Genomic DNA, 17596 nt, shown 5'->3' on the forward strand with positions numbered 1-17596 from the left:
ATGTGAATCTGTCAGTTAAAGTGACAAGAGAACTAGAATTATTTGACTGAAATGAGGAGAATAGTTTAGAATTACCTGTTATATGATCTGTGGCACCAGAATTAATGACCCATTTAGAAAATGAGAAAAATAGACATGTATTTAGTTTACCTGAATCAATGACTGCAACAATGGTAGCATATTATGACTTTAGAGCCTCTTTGTACTGTGAGAATTTGGCATACTCATCTGCAAATATGAGAACTGAGTCAGGAGTATCCTGAGTGGAAGCAATATGAGTCGATGGCTTTGACTGATTCTGGCGCTGTTACTTTCTGCATTTCTAGATTATATGTCTGGACTTCTTATAATATAATATTGACATACGATTTCTCCTAAATCATTTTCTCAATCATAGTTACTTTCTCAACCTCTTTTCCAGATCTAAGTGCAATATTACAGCTCACAAAAGCACTACTAGACTGGGTTGAGGATGAGTTGGAATTCTCAAATCGGAGCACCCGACGAAACACATAAATAATTAGTATTAATTGTAATTAATTAGAATCGGTTAATTAGTAGCGAAAACCAATTAACTGGCTTAAAATTTTAAAATTTTGTATAATTATAATTAAAAAATAACGAAAATAATAATCTTGTTTGGTTAACAAAAAACTGCAGCTTTTTCAACTAAGAATTAAACCTGAATAAAAAACGAAACTTTAAAAAAATTAAACCTAAACCTAAGCCATTGATTTAGTGAATCAATAAATTTGTATCGGTTTGGTTCGGACACCGGTTTTATCGGTTTTTCTCTCAAACTCGCTTCCAGACGCAGTACCTCTGTAAATTGTTTTGCTCTGCCATTCATTTGTACACGACCAATGAGTTTCTGGCATGTCAAATTTACAATGCCTTGGCGAAATGCTACATTCATAAAGCTCAATATCAGACAAAAAACAACTTTACTGATTACAGTTATCACTCTCATTCTTTAAACGCAGCTTTCATTCTGAAGTAGAAAAAGAGAGGAAGAAATAACGATAAGCAAAATGATTGGAACAATTTGTACTCCTATGTGGTCTATCAGCTTGGTTTCAAATCCCAGAATCAGTTTTCCAAGAAAATCTGAGTACCCATTTGTATCATTCTACAAATCTTACTCTTTCTCACCCTTATCCTTATTTCGCCTCCAGAATCACTATCTAAATCATGCCCATTTCAATTTGAAAGCTTCTTCTTCATCTCCATCAGGTGAACTTCACTACCTCCCTTTAAGTCTTTTCTTTCCTTTTGTTAAATCTGAGTTATTGCTTTCATGAGATTCTTGCATGAAGAAGGGTTTTTATAGTTATCATGTTAATCTTAGTAAATAATGTGGAACAGCTTTGGACAGTGTGGTGAAATTAAAGAAATGTGTGATGAGTATTTAGAATATATACTTGGAAAGCTAAAAGTGCAAGAGTTTAGTTCAGTTGAATTTTCTATTTAGTCAATTCTCATGTTTGGAAAGCCTATAGGAACTATAATTCAATCTCATTATTTGTTCCAAACAATGTGAATCACATTGATGGTAAATCACATATTCTTTTGGAATTTTATGGTAAATTAGGCAGCTCTTTGGCAAGTCCTAGTTTTGCAAATCAAAAAGAAAATTTAGAGCCTGTTCAAAGCTTGTGTGTTGTCTTTGATCTCCAACCTCAATTTTTATTTTATTTTATTTTTTCAGTTTTGGAAGTTGCTTTTGGAATAAGAAGGAAAATTGATGTTTTTCCAAAAGCATGTTTGAGAAAAGCAGTCAGATGTTTACTTAATATGTTGTCAGTTAACTCTGTAATGTTGTGTTTAGTTGTGTGGTTTATAAAAAACTAAAAAGATCAGTAAATTAGATCAAAAAAATTTTAAATGTACTTTTTCAACACCCAACAATAATTCCGAACACACCTTTAGTCATTTCAAATTATAATTTTCCTTAACAATGAAACTTAGAGGGTCTACCTTTTTATTTTTCCCTTGGTAAGTATTGGAATCTTTTTAGTTGCTTAGCTTACTTTGATGTTAAGTATCTTCTTAATGTTAAGTTTTGTTTTGGCTGGAATGCCTACTTTATGGACCTTATGCATGTCTCCAGACGACTAAAAGTGCTTTTGGAAATCTAATTGTGTAAAAATATTGAAATGAAATAGCAATGAATTTGTCCAAGCTCAAACTATGTGCCCAACTATATATTGATGAAAATGATAGCCTTACTTGAAAATCATCATCGTAAAGCTTTTCTTGGTTGGAAAATCAAAAGGTTTTCCCAGTGATAATGGCATTTGAAGAAAATTGTCCTTGGCACTCTTCTGGAACTTGGTATGAGCATGTTGTCAGAAACATTTTTATACATTTGTAATGTGAACCTAGATGGAGGATGACAATAGTCTACAAACATTTATCAATAAAATTAACTTATTGAACATTTTGCAATGAACATCTCTAAAATGCCAAATGCAACATTGACGGTAAAGTAACTGTCTTGACAATGGTTCAAGGAAGTGACTCAGAAAGTTTTTCTGTTTTATCTCAGTGAGAATAGTGTTTATTCCAAAATGAAGAAGCTTGAGTAAAGTCTCCTTCACTCACTAAATGTTGGATGATTGATGTTGTGTCAGATTTTGTAAAAGGAACTTTTGTATTTCACTAATGAAAGATTGATATGTCATCCTTCGTTGGAGACTGTAAAGTACACCATGATAGATTTATCTTTGATACCATGAAGCACCTATAAGAGTAAGTTGAAAAACTAACCACATTTGGAAGTGAATAGACTTGTCACATCTGGGACAATTTTCTCAAAATTTCTCATCTCCAAAACTCGCGATGCATGCTTGACAACACAACATCTATAAGGTTCTGAAACAATAAGTTAAAGGGTTACCTTTTCTTCTTTTAATTTTTCTTTTTCCTTTTTGGTATATTGGGGTATAGGACCTCTTGCTGACAATAGACTTAACTGTTATATATCCAACAATACTATGAGGGATAAATTGTTGAACAGAACAATGGTGCTTTGAGGGTAGCCATTAATGAAACTTGCTTCAGTTGATATTGCAGTTTATGAAATGACCTAATTGATTGAAAGGGTTAAGCATGCACTTCTGAAGCTTAGTCATGAAGCTGCACATTCTAGTGTTAGCATATATACTTCCTATTAGAGCTAGTAAGTGTTCCCTAAGAAAGTCAGATTACCTCACAGCTTTTAGCAGAAGTGTTGTTTTTATTTTCATTTTCATGCTGGTAATTTTGACGTACTAAAATTATGTGTCTGATGGCTATATGTATTAAGTTAGTAGATTATAGTTGATATAGATTTGCTATATTTGTTTATGGTTTCACAAGAACTGGAATGATCTCTGGTTCAACCCCTTCTCCCCTGGCTGTCAATTCAATGGGAAATGACTAGCTATTCCTTTTTGTTTGCTCATCCATTAATGAAAGAAAAAGGGTCAAAGAAAAATAACAGATGAGGAAAATGATTTAAGATATTACCAACTTCAAAATTTCTCAAGTTCTTTACATTTACCAGGATTCAAATTAGATGTTTAATCTAGAAGATTGCAAAGCATATGGTAAAAGAAATGAAAATTGTACATGCTGGCATTTATGCATGTTTGTGTGTTTTATTTGTTTTGTTTCTATCCACATCAGAGATCTGAAAATTCAATTGCTGGCCGCAGTTGGAAGTGCAGAGTACATGGAAGAACCTGCAACTGCAGTGAAATTTCAGACGTCGATAAGTTTGCCAGGATGCTCAAGTTCATTATCACTGCTTGGAACTGGTTAGTAACTTTACCATCATAGGAAATGTCTATGTATTGAACTTATGCAGCACCCATGCAATGCTAGGATGCTAGCTGTATGCCTAGAATCACTCGTAATTTGCTCATACTACTGATGTATGTGGTAGGCATTAAATGGACACAAATTGCAAGGATTTCATAGAAAGGAAGTTTTTTTTTTCCTCACTAAATCAAGGAAGCATATTCCGACAATCATACTTTACGTTGTTAATACAGTTTTGAGCTAGCACAAATGCTGAGTAGAATAGACTCTATTTTATTGGTGGCTGTGTAGGTGATATTTGACATACTGTTTCTCCGTAAAGTCCTTAAGATTTTAGTGCATGTCGCTCGAACTTTTCATAGCATTGCAGTTCTGATGACCTGAAAATTTCAGGAGATAATGTTGGTGTTACAACTATTTCATATTAATTAGGAGTGTACAGCTATAGATAATAGGAGAATAATTAGGGATTTAGTTAGGAGTTAGTATTTAATATAAATTCCTATATTAGAGATATAACTTGTATATATAGATATAACAATTGTTGATGAATAAATAGCGAATTACTCTTCACATTGAATATCTAAGTTTAGTTTACATGGTATCAGAGCCTCAACATTTGTACCTTTGAAATTTCTGCAAATTACAAACAGTAGGCTGTTAGGTTTTTCGGGTCTCCCTTTTTTGGATATTTGTTTCTCTCACCGCCCAGACTAAGGGAAGCGCCAGCTGCCGATCAGCCTTCGTTTGGAGTTTCGTCGTTGAAAGCCTAGCGCTTGACCTACAAGCGCCACCAGAGGAAATCTGCTCTCCTGCCACGCGCCAGCGCGTCTGTCACTGTAATCTGGTCCTTTTTACGTCCATCTGCTCGCCTCGACTTCCACGACACATTCCTCTACCTGTTTGGATTAGCATCTATTCGGTATAGGATCTAGTTTTCGACAGGTTTGATTTCTCAAAACAAATTGCAGCTGTGTTGTGGTTTTTCATTATGTTATTAGGTTGATTTTCTAATATAGAGGAGAAAAAGTCAGTTGTTGTGTCTGATTTTGTTTCTGTGATGTCTAAAATCACAGAACATAAACTTAATAGATCTAAATATTTAGATTGGAGTAAATCTGTTCGGCTTTGTTTGCGAAGTATTTCTATAGATAATCACTTAACTGATGACTCACCTAATGATGATTCAAAAGCCTCATGGTTGCGAGATGATGCTCGTTTATTTTGCAAATGCGTAATTCTATTGATAGTAAGGTGGTCGGGCTAATTAATCATTGTGAATTTGTGAAAGAATTGATGAATTATTTGGAGTTTGTGTATTCTGGCAAGGGAAATATCAAAAGCAGTTATGATGTATGTCAAGCCTTTTATCGTACAAAAAAAGGTGATAGAATTCTCACTGACTACTTTATGGATTTTAAAAAAATTCATGAGGAACTTAATATGTTACTTCCATTTAATAGTGATGTGAGAGTTCAGCAAGCTTAGAGAGAAAATATGGCAGTTATGAGCTTCTTGGCTAGTCTTCCTTCCGAGTTTGAGGGTGCTAAATCTCAAATTCTGTCTAGTCTTGAAATATCTTCGTTGGAAGAAGCTTTCAGTAGGGTATTTCGCACAGAAAATTTAGCACCTATTCAATATAATAGTGCTTTTGTCGGCCATACCTCTGAATCTTGGAGACAACCATATAAGAAAGGGGGAGACTCTAGTAATCCTGGTACTCGACGACAGGATTCAGGAAGTGTTGTCTGTTACTATTGTCATAAGCCAAAACATATGAAGAAGAATTGTAAAAGGTTGCAGCGCAAGAATCAGTCAAACCAGTCAGCACATGTTGCATCTACTAACGATGCTCCTGAGTCTATTATAATATCTGTAGATGAGTATGCCAAGTCTTCATCTACTTCTATTACTGCTATCGCTGATTCAGGTAAAACGAACACATATTTTGTTACGTCATCTTCCAAATGGGTCATTGATTTTGGTGCCACAGATCATATGACAGGTAACTTTAGTCTATTTTCTTTCTTTAAATCACATACTCCTAGCACTACAGTCACTTTAGCATATGGATCTACATCTCGTGTTCTAGGGTCTGGTACAATTATTCCAACATCTTCAATTCCTTTGCAATCTGTTCTAAATTATCTGATTTGACTTTTAATTTAGTCTCTATCAGTAAACTAACTCGTTCTCTTAACTGTTGTGTCTCATTCTTTCATGATTTCTATCTATTTTAGGATCTTATGATGAAGAAGATTATTGGTAAAGGACATGAATCGAGAGGTCTTTACATTCTTGAGACACAAGTACCAAAGTCTATTGCATGTTCTGGAATCGTGACCCCATTTGAAGCATATTGTCGGTTGTGTCATCTCTCATTACATATATTAAAGATACTTTGCCCTCAGTTTTCTTGTCTGTCTTTATCAGATTGTGAGTTTTACCAATTTGTTGAACACCATCGTTACAGTTTTAGTCCTATAGTCAATAAACGAGCTAGTGCTCCTTTTAAGTTAGTCCATTCGGATGTTTGGGGACCTTGTCTAGTTGTGTCTAAAATTAGATTTAAGTATTTTATTACATTTTTTGATGATTATTCTTGAATGACATAGTTATATCATTCAAAATTCTTCTCTCTCCTTACTGTTTTTTGTGCTGAGATCAAGATACAATTTAATGTGCCTGTTCAAATTTTGCAAAGTGATAATGCTAAAGAACACTTATGAAAATGCTTCCAAAATTATATGATTCAACATGGCATTATTCATCAAACTTCTTGTGTAGATACATCGTTTCAGAATGGGGTTGCTGAAAGAAAAAATTAGATTTAAGTATTTTATTACATTTTTTGATGATTATTCTTGAATGACATAGTTATATCATTCAAAATTCTTCTCTCTCCTTACTGTTTTTTGTGCTGAGATCAAGATACAATTTAATGTGCCTGTTCAAATTTTGCAAAGTGATAATGCTAAAGAACACTTATGAAAATGCTTCCAAAATTATATGATTCAACATGGCATTATTCATCAAACTTCTTGTGTAGATACATCGTTTCAGAATGGGGTTGCTGAAAGAAAAAATTAGATTTAAGTATTTTATTACATTTTTTGATGATTATTCTTGAATGACATAGTTATATCATTCAAAATTCTTCTCTCTCCACTCTTGTTTTTGTACGAGATCAAGATACAATTTAATGTGCCTGTTCAAATTTTGCAAAGTGATAATGCTAAAGAACACTTATGAAAATGCTTCCAAAATTATATGATTCAACATGGCATTATTCATCAAACTTCTTGTGTAGATACATCGTTTCAGAATGGGGTTGCTGAAAGAAAAAAATAGACATTCTTTTGAGACTGCTAGAGCTTTGTTATTTCAAATGCAGGTCCCTAAATATTTTTGGGCTGATGCAGTTTCTACAGCCTGTTTTTTGATTAATCGTATGTCCTCATCTGTTCTTTCGAATAAGACTCCTTTTCATGTTCTCTTTCCTAACAAGTCCTTATTTCCTATTGAACCTAGGATATTTGGTTGTACTTATTTTGTTCAGGGTTTTCGAACTCAGGTTACAAAACTTGATCCCAAATATCTCAAATGCATCTTTTTTGGGTACTCATGTACAAAAAAGGCTATAGATGTTATTGTCCTAGTCTTAATAAATATCTTGAGTCAGCTGATGTTACCTTTCTAGAACAAACACCATTTGCCTCATCTTTAGGTTATGTCCATCAGGGGGAGGATGATGATTTAGTAATTTATACTATTACTGATTGTCTTTTGCTCTGGTTAAGTCCTCTTGCTCCATGTCCTGCGCCAGTTCCTTCGTCATTAGATTCAGCTCCTAGTTCTAGTGATGACTTTCCTATTGCCCTTCGTAAAGGTAAACATCAATGCACTTATCCGGTCTCCTACTTTGTGTCACATAATCATTTGTCACTATCCTCTTGTTCTTTTATTACTTTTTTTTTTTTTTTGTTTCTATTCCTAAAACTATTCATGAAGCTCTATCTCACCCTGGATGGTGCAATGCTATGATTAAAGAGATGAATGCTTTAGATGAAAATGGTAATTAAACCCTGGTAAATTTTCCTGCAGGTAAAAAGGCTATTGGATGTAAATGGGTATTTGCAGTTAAAGTTAATCCTGATGGGACTGTTACTAGGCTAAAAAGGCTCGACTTATTGCTAAGGGATATGCTCAAACATATGGAGTTGATTATTCTAACGCTTTTTCTCCTGTTGCTAAACTTACTTCTGTCCGTTTATTCATTTCTCTAGCAGCCACGTATAACTGGTCCCTTCATGAGTTAGACATTAAAAATACATTTCTCCATGATGACCTTCAAGAGGAAGTTTATATAGAGCAACCACCCGGCTTTGCTGCACAGGGGGAGAATGGGAAAGTTTATCATCTTCATAGCAACAAAGTCCCCAGGCCTGGTTTGGAAAGTTTAGTCAAGCTATTGAGAAGTTTGGCATGAAGAAAAGCAAGTCAGATCATTCTGTTTTCTATAAGCAGTCTGCAGCTGGTATCATCTTATGGGTTGTTTATGTTGATGACATTGTCATTGCTGGAAGTGATACCAGTGAGATTTCATCACTCAAATCTTTTCTTTATAGCCAATTTCATACAAAGGGTTTAGGGGCTCTAAAATCTTTTTTAGATGTTGAAGTAACGAGGAGTAAGAAAGTGATTTTCTTATCTCAAGGAAGTATGTACTTGACTTATTATTAGAGATAGGAAAATTGGGGGCTAAGCCATGTAGCACTCGAATGGTTCTTAAGTTGCAGCTTACGAAAGATGGTAAATTGTTTGAAGATCTTGAGAGATACAAAAGATTAGTTGGGAAGTTAAACTATCTTACTGTAACTCGTCCTGATATTATCTATTCTATCAGCGTGGTAAGTCAGCATATGTCTTCTCCAACTGTCAATCACTGAAAAGCTGTAGAGCAAATTTTGTATTACTTGAAAGGAGCACCTGGGCAAGGAATTCTATATAGCAACCATGGTAATGCTAGGATTGAATATTTTTCAGATGTTGACTGGGCAGGTTGCAAAGAAGATCGAAGATCTACCTTAGGCTATTGTGTGTTTGTTGGAGGAAATTTGATTTCATGGAAAAGCAAGAAGCAAAATGTTGTCTCGCATTCGAGTGCAGGATCATAATATAAAGCCATGGCCAAGTTTGTGTGTGAGATAATGTGGATATATCAGCTCCTAACTGAAGTGGGTCTTAAGATTTCAATACTAGCTAAGTTATGGTGTGACAAGCAATTGTGTGTGAGATAATGTGGATATATCAGCTCCTAACTGAAGTGGGTCTTAAGATCTTAGTATCAGCTAAGCTATGGTGTGACAACCAAACTGCACTTCATATTGCATCTAATCCAGTCTTTTATAAATTCATATTGAAATTGATTGTCATTTTTTTCGTGAAAAGATTCAGCATGGATTGGTTTCTACAGGATATGTGAAAACAGGAGAACAGTTGGGAGATATATTTACAAAGGCCCTAAATGGGGTTAGGGTTGATTATCTCTGTAGCAAGCTGGGCATGATCAATATCTATACTCCAGCTTGAGAGGGAGTGTTACAACTATTTTATATTAATTAAGAGTGTGCAACTATACATAATAGGAGAATAATTAGGGATTTAGCTAGGAGTTAGTATTTGATTTGAATTCATGTATTAGAAATATAACTTGTATATATAGATGTAACAATCGTTGATGAATAAATAGAGAATTACTTCTCACATTGAATATCTAAGTTTAGTTTACAGTTGGTATTATTCCATGAGGAGAAAATAGTATCCAGCCGAATGAACTTATATTAGCGTTATAACTTTGATGATCTGCAAAAATTGTCAGGATACAGGGAGAAGGTTTTTGCAATAATTGGTGTGAAGGTTTATGCTGCTGGCCTATATGTTAATCAATCTATCTTAAGTGCATTGAATGCTTGGAAAGGGCAATCAGCTACTGAAATCCAGGGGAATCCAGCTTTGTTCAGCTCAATTTTTCAAGGTAATGTCTTCATACTTTTACTGGTTTAAAAGGGAAACAGTAGATGAATTTGCTAATACAGGTTCCCATGGGTATAGCTTCCTCGGAAAAATCATTACTGATTGTATTGGTGAGAGACGTCGATGGTAAAACTTTTTGGGATGCCTTGGATGATGCCATCTCCCCAAGAATCGAAGCACCCACTCCAGTTGATGAATCTGCATTGTCCACATTCCGTAGTATCTTCCAAGGTCGACCTCTTAAGAAAGGAACATTCATATTTTTGACATGGTTGGATCCCTCAAAAATGCTAGTAAGTTGAATTCAGTGGACACAGAACAGATTCACAAAGCATGATCAGTCTGATAAAAGAATTTATATTCATTCTCATTTTAATTCCTTTATGGTTCTCTTTCTGCAAAATAATTCAGACTGTTCTTCTATGGGTTTTAGATTTGTATCTCATCAGATGGGATGCAGGCTACTGTGGATGCTACAATCGAGTCAACGAATGTCACTTTTGCCCTTTTTGATGTATTTTTCAGCGATGCTCCTGTTTCTCCTTCTCTGAAAGCTTCAGTTGCCAATGGACTGGCAACAATTCTTAAATGAATCCTGCTACATGGTATCCTGAAGTTTATCATTATCTCACTATTGTATTTACTTCACCATTTCCTTACCTCGTTGCTGTATGTAATTTCTTGATTATTCGAGTTTAAGCCGATCATGCAATCTCTATCAGCCATTTGCAACTCTAGCAGATTATGTTTATAACATTCTGCATCTTCATAATATATAAAAAATAAAATGATTCTTCTCTTTCAGTTGACTCTTCTCTTTCAGTCTGTTCAGAACATCAATTAACTTTGCCTGGAAAAGGATTAGCTGATGAGCAGTACCTAACAATCAAATGCAACTTTCTCTGATTTTGCTCGCTCAAGCATCTGGACAATCTCAATCATGGTAGGTCTCTTAGTAGGCTCTGGTTCAAGGCACATCATTGCAATTCTGAACATGTTGTTAATCTCTTTGATTGGACCATACTTCAGTCTCTTGTCAAGTGCATACGCTTCCCTCTCATCTCCAACAACTGCTTTCACCTGTTTCAGGTTTTAACTTTAGGAAAATTGTTTGTCAAAATTATCAAGTAAATTATCCATATTTCAGCACATTGAGGTAAGAACAGAAGACGCGAAACAGTTAATGCTTAGTTCCATTGGTTTCAGGACTTACCCATGTCACAAGCTTAGTTCCTTCCTCAAAGAATGCATCATCTGTTGGTTTCTTTCCAGTTAAAAGTTCCAGTAGAACAACTCCAAAACTATAAACATCCCCTTTCACTGTGGCTTTCCCTGTTTCAAAATACTCTACAGAAGTACATTATCATAACATGCATTAGTTCATGTATCATTGAAAAGGAAGGAAATGGCTGTGACAAGCTAGTATCTGGTGCTTTAGTACCAGGAGCTAAGTATCCGAAAGTTCCAGCTGGAGAGGTAGAAACATGAGTCTTATGAGGTTCCATCAAGGTGGCCAATCCGAAATCAGAGACTCGAGCTTCCATGTTCTGATCCAGCAGTATATTACTGGACTTGATATCTCTATGGATTATATGGGGGATGCAATCATGATGCAGGTATGAAATTCCTCTTGCAGCACCTAGTGCTACCTTATATCTGGATGGCCAATCCAAGCTCTCTTGGTCGTTTGATCTCCCTGTACAATAACCCAGTTCAGCATGAGAAAAAGAAAAAGAAAATTCAAGTAGTTGCGTTCAGGGTCTTCCATTAGGTTTTATTCATAGTCTGTATAGTCAATAAAGATGCTCATGCATTGCAGACAAAGATGCTGTTCATAAGATGGCGAGTAAAGCACACCAACGATTAATGATATTTGCATTTAGTTTCAATTTAGTCACTAAATTGAGTTTGATTAGTCTCAGTCATTGACTTTAATTTTCATTCCAATTTAGTCACCTTCATCGATGAGAGATTGATTCCTTACAATTCTATATAATCAATCATTAGCTGAGGAAACTAAATTGGAATGAAAGTTGAGATGAATCAACTCGTGACTAAATTGATATTAAGTGCAAAGTTCAGTAATCATTAATATAATTACTCCAACAAACAGTATTCTATCAGCCTTGCGCGGGCCGCCTGATCACAGCAGGGGCTTGCCAACAACCAGAATGCTGGTTTACATGTGTTCATGAATTCACTGAAAATTGTTCAAATCATAATACTGCCTAGAAGAACATAAAATCAGAACAATATCAGAAATTTTGAAAGTATATTTTGCATACCATGTAGGACTGCATCTAAACTTCCATTAGGCATTAACTCATATATGAGAAGATTATAGTGAGGAGCAGTGTAATATCCATGAAGAGTGACAATATTCCTATGCTTAATGTCCCCCATAGCTTCCAACTCTCTTTCAAAACCTCGATCTCTCTCTGCACTTCCCCTGTATAGTCTTTTAACAGCAAAGGCCATGGAATCATTCAGTGTCAATCTATAAACAGTTCCATACCCTCCTGAGCCAATTATGTCCTTGTTGCTCAGTTTTAATGTCTTCTTCAAAAACATATCAGATGTTAGAGATTGCAGTACTGCAGACTTAAACATAACCATCTTCCCTCCTGTAAGTGCCAGAAGGAAAAATATATTAAAATCTTTCTTTCTTTGGATGGCGTGAGAGAGAAATAAAAGTAAAATTGCAACCTGAGAAGCCGCCTTCATGAACTAAGTGCTTTTTTTTCCATCTTTGATAGCAGAGGACTGCAATGATTGTCTTGGATATAATGAAAGCAATGCAGCACACTGTGATGTACAATGCTATGTCCTGAGCTTTTGCCATGTATGACTTTACTCCTAAAATGGACTTCAATTTGGAAAAGCTTGCAACAAATGAAGTTTTGAGAAAGGTTCACCTGTGGCGATTCAGAAATTGCAGATGATTCTATCAAGGCTCTTAAGCTATTTTCACATTTAAAAAAAAAAAAAAGAAAAAGAAATTATTAATTCATCATCATATCAACTTAAGTAATAAACATAAATGACTCTGCTTGATGGCTTTGAAAAGCAGAATTCAGGCAACTTTGTGCATGTTTGGTATTAATGTATTAAAAGCCCTTAATCCATTTTAAGCAATTTGAAAAATATATAATTAATTAATTTATTTTTTATTAATTAGTTCTCTCATAGTTCTAAAACGACTTTTAATATTAACATTAGTAATACTTTTTTCTCATTTACTGAAATCATATTGAGAAGTTAGAACCAACAAGTTAGTGGAAGAAATTAAGAAAAGAAAAATACAACTAATAAGAAGCAAAGCAAGAAATGTAGAATTCTATGGATAGTGTTACCTTTTCAATAACATCTGCTGAGAAGCTTTCTTATAGAATCAAGTAGCACATTTGAATGAAAACATTGCTAGGCACCAATGATAAAGCTAGAATATGATTATATATAGATGAAGAAATGGCTACATAGCAACCCTTGGAAGTTGAAAAGTAAGTGGAGACTTTGTGATTGAATGTTCATTATTATGTGAAAGTGGCTAAAGCAAAATAAAGAGAAATAAGAAAGTGCTTTTTTAAATCACAAAAATGTTGAGTGTGTGCACACAAAGTACAAATTGCTTATTCAACATAAATGCCCCCTACCAATGCCTAACTTTGTTGACATTTGGAGACCCCACTCACCTCATATCAGTTGAGTTGAGTTCCTTCACTCGTGACCCACCATTGCTTTATGCCCAATGTCATCAATTCTAATGATAACCCCTTTTCTTTTCAATTCTATTTGGGATATAGTTTAGGTCTTATCAATTAAATGCATGAAGTTTTAGATTTAAATTAATTTTAAGTTTATCCGAATTAAAACTGAAACTGAACTAAAATCGGATCAGTTAAAACTAAAATTAGAATTATCAAATTTAAAATTGAATTCGAACTAGAATCGGAATAATAAATATCAATTCAGGATCAATTTCTCTTCACTTGAAATCAATACCAACGGTTCTAGTTGCAACTAGTAAATAATTTATTTATAAATTATACCTATATAAATATACATTTATTTATTATCTTTCTCTATAATCAACCTCTAAAATTATTTATTATATATTTTTTATTTCTATAAAATATCTCTTTATAATTATTTATTATCTAGAGTTATATCTCTAAAAATTATTATCTCTTTCTGAAATTACTATATACTTATACTATCTATTTATAATTTATAATTTATTACACATAAATTTTTAACACTATTTTATTTTTAATTAATGTTACTTCTTATATTTTAGTTTCTATATTATCACTTTTACATTGTTGGAATCGGCTTGGAACCAATCAATGTGTGGTTAGGCCTATTCTGAACCGGAACCGTAAGTTCAGAAATCGTGGTTAAGCCTATTTAATTCTATCATATAGTCAGCAAATTTGAGATTTATGTCTTATTAATCATGAGTGTTGTAAACTGTTTTTACTATTTTGATTCATATAATTAGCAAATTTGAGATTTATATTTTATTAATCATGAGTGTTATAAACTGTTTTTACTATTCTGATTATTAATAATATTGTAAAATGAGTTTATAGAAAAATTTAATGATATATTTTTATAATTATTTGTTATATTTTAAACATAATAATAATTTAAAATATTATTAAATATTTTTTAATAAAACGGTTAATATTTTTAAGATTCTATTTATAAAAGTTTATTAATTGATGTATTAATAATATATAAAATTTATACTAAAAATATAATTGATATATTATTTTATAGTATTAGAAACCATTGTATAACTAAAAATATTAATTTATTAATTCATATAATATTAAAAATATAATCAAAATATTATTTTCTAGAATGAAAATTGTTAGAATTAGAGTTTAAAAATAGAATATACTTTTACTCGTTAATAACATTGACTTTAAAGGCAAAAATTACACTATATTATGTGGTTCTCATTTATCACAGCAATGAAAAGACTCATTTAATAAAGTATGATATTTAGTTTTACTTTTATCTCTAAAATTAACAAAACAATTAAAAAATTAATACGACAATTGTTTTTAGAAATAAAACTGATATAAAAAAATAAAAATATATATTATTATTTTATTAAATAAATCTTTTAATGTTATAGTAAATCAAGTTGATAATAAAGTTGTATTTTAAACCAGTTCCCAAGTATGCACCAAAAGAGTCACACAGGCAGTGTGAACTTGCAAAAATATGTAGCAATGCATATCCATTACATAGTATTCACTGAGCAGAAAACATGATATCTTTCTTTACCATATATCCAAAATGGAGAATTCATTTACATAACCATTGAGATTAAAAAAGAAACTATTAGTAAATCTATGACTAAAAGATATGGGTTCAGAATGAGTGAAAAATGTAAGTTTTATATCTACCTCAACAATTGCACATCAAATAATAAATGACAAAAGAATTATTTGTCCTTTCAATTGGGACAAACAAACTCATTTTTTTAGTGCAAAGATGTTCCTCAGATCATGAACTCCTAATAAAAGATCTGCTGGCAAAGATGTCTCTCAGCTCATTAACTCCAGAGCGGTCCGGTTAGATATGACACGTGTGTCAGAATTCTGATGGGCGCGTGAGAGTTCTGACACATAATTTTTTTTTTAAATTTATATTCATTAATTCAGTATTGAATATTCATAAATTTATATTTATTAAAAATATATTAAATATTCATTATTTATTAATTTTATTTTATTAAAAAAAATATTTATGCCACAATAAGAGTATTTGTAAAATAAATTTAGCTTGACGTTTTCTTTTTTACTAACTATAAAGACGATTTATGTTATATCTATATTATATATGTCTGTTTTAATAAATTAATGAATATGGTATTCGTTAGTAATGAAAATTTATTAACAATCTAATGAATGTTATGCCTATAAATGATGAAAACTGATATTAATTATAAAAATATTTCAATATGCATCATAAAAAACAATGAATCTGACTTTTGTAAAGAACCAATATCATTTTCATCTAAAAATAAATATTTTATAGTAATATGAGAAATATATATAAAATTATAACTATTGACAATAACAAATTAATGAATATGTAGATCATAAATGATGAATATTTTTCACTAAGATAATAACATTTAAAAATTGACGGAATATAAAATGAACACGATTATAGTAAATAATGAATCTTATCTTATAAATGATGAATATTGATATTCATTATAAAAATATAATTCTTTTGGTTATGGAATTATCAATCACATATGATAAAGTTTTTAAGATTATCAAATGTACAAAAATTTATTTTTACTCATTAATAATATAAACTTTTAGTATTTATATATATATATATTATATTAGTATAAAATAGATAATTTATTTTATTATTTATTGAAAGTATATAGATTTTTATTTTTTCAGAGTATGACTGTGTGAAAAAAAAATGTTACCAATTATATTAATTTTTAAAATTTATTTACCTATAATATAAATGTAAATATAAATATATATATATATATATTTATTTATTTATTTACAATATTTTTTGACATGCGTTATTATATTTTGACACATTTTAACATGTATACTTATTTTTAATACATAAAATTTAAGTTTATAAATATAAAATTAAGAAGGATATTAAAAATATTTAATTTATTATTATTTTTAAAAATATTGTAAATATTTAAAAAATATTAAAATTCTATTTTGATTTTATCTATAAATTCAATTTATATTCTTATTTAAAATTAAAATAATTATGACAATCATAGCTTATAGTAAAAATTTAATTTTTATAAATATAAAATATTTACGTAATATATATTTTAAAATATATAAATTCAAATTAAAAAAAAATTGAAGAAGCGTGACAGCGATCCCACACGTATCCATGCCTCCGGCCCACACTACAAAGTGGACCAAGGGTGCAAAGCATAATTTGCTTTGACATATTGGTCAATTTGTTCGCCACGTGATTGCTCTAATTTTTTTATTTAGTTTAGATGTATTATTTTTACTTATACCCAAATCTAATATAGGTCAGAATTATTTATTTCTCTCTCTTTTTAACAAATTGCTATAAAGATAATTTAGTTATATTAGTCTTTAATATTTAAACAAAAAATTTATAAGTTGGGTAAATAAACTAGCAGTTGGTTATGGACTTTTACATGTGATCAACATTGGATTTATTTTCTTCCTAATGCAATACATTTTGTGCTAGAAGAATTTCGACTTTTAAACTTTTTATGATATTTCTATAGTTCTAACACCAAAACCATAGACTGATTTGAGGCTGGAATCAGACCGGTTAAAACTAAAATCAAACTTGAATCGGTTCAGAATTAGAGAGGACCGATTTAGGACTGAATCTCCCTTATTTAGAAGTAGAATCGTCAATTTTGATTCCAAGTCACAAAAGAATTAATTAATTTTAATTAAATTTTTTTAAATTAATTAGAACTGGTCAGTTTTATTGGTAAATTTAGCATTGGACATAAAAATTGAATTGTATAAATAAAATATATATAATTTATTAATAAAATATTTAATTAAGTTCCACACAAAATGTGGATATTAAATCAGTTAATAAAGTTTTGTGGGATAATTGGGATAAAACTTAGTGAAGTTAATAAAAGAAAAATTATTAGTGCTTTTTTGAATCTTTACATTGTAAAAGGAAGTTATCTAACCTGATTGAACAAAATTAATGTTATAAAAAGAATATTTGTTAATAT

The 17596-nt window shown here is 31.6% G+C and overlaps 2 protein-coding genes across 5 annotated transcripts; one reads left to right on the plus strand and one right to left on the minus strand.

The window, feature by feature from the left end:
* The first annotated feature begins 812 nt into the window (after positions 1-812).
* LOC8258713 (fatty-acid-binding protein 3, chloroplastic) lies at positions 813-10644 on the plus strand. Its single transcript, XM_015724936.3, has 5 exons — positions 813-1233; positions 3699-3800; positions 9686-9841; positions 9919-10133; positions 10274-10644. The coding sequence occupies exons 1-5, from the start codon at positions 1032-1034 to the stop codon at positions 10430-10432; spliced, it is 834 nt and encodes a 277-aa protein (XP_015580422.1). The 5' UTR covers positions 813-1031; the 3' UTR covers positions 10433-10644.
* Positions 10561-13547, minus strand: LOC8258712 (receptor-like serine/threonine-protein kinase At1g78530). 4 transcript variants are annotated; one of them, XM_048379560.1, is made up of 6 exons: positions 13533-13547; positions 12547-12755; positions 12126-12464; positions 11282-11536; positions 11054-11187; positions 10561-10920 (listed from the first exon to the last, which is right to left on the minus strand). In XM_048379560.1, the coding sequence occupies exons 2-6, from the start codon at positions 12680-12682 to the stop codon at positions 10720-10722; spliced, it is 1065 nt and encodes a 354-aa protein (XP_048235517.1). In that variant the 5' UTR covers positions 12683-12755; positions 13533-13547; the 3' UTR covers positions 10561-10719. The 4 variants fall into 4 exon arrangements, with proteins under 4 accessions (XP_048235517.1, XP_015580421.2, XP_048235515.1 ...); XM_015724935.3 differs by lacking the exon at positions 13533-13547 and adding an exon at positions 13194-13405; XM_048379558.1 differs by lacking the exon at positions 13533-13547 and adding an exon at positions 13194-13405 and having other exon boundaries at positions 12547-12801.
* Positions 13548-17596: the final 4049 nt, after the last annotated feature.

This window comes from Ricinus communis, chromosome 9 (genome assembly GCF_019578655.1).
Source record: "Ricinus communis isolate WT05 ecotype wild-type chromosome 9, ASM1957865v1, whole genome shotgun sequence".
Taxonomy (NCBI): domain Eukaryota; kingdom Viridiplantae; phylum Streptophyta; class Magnoliopsida; order Malpighiales; family Euphorbiaceae; genus Ricinus; species Ricinus communis.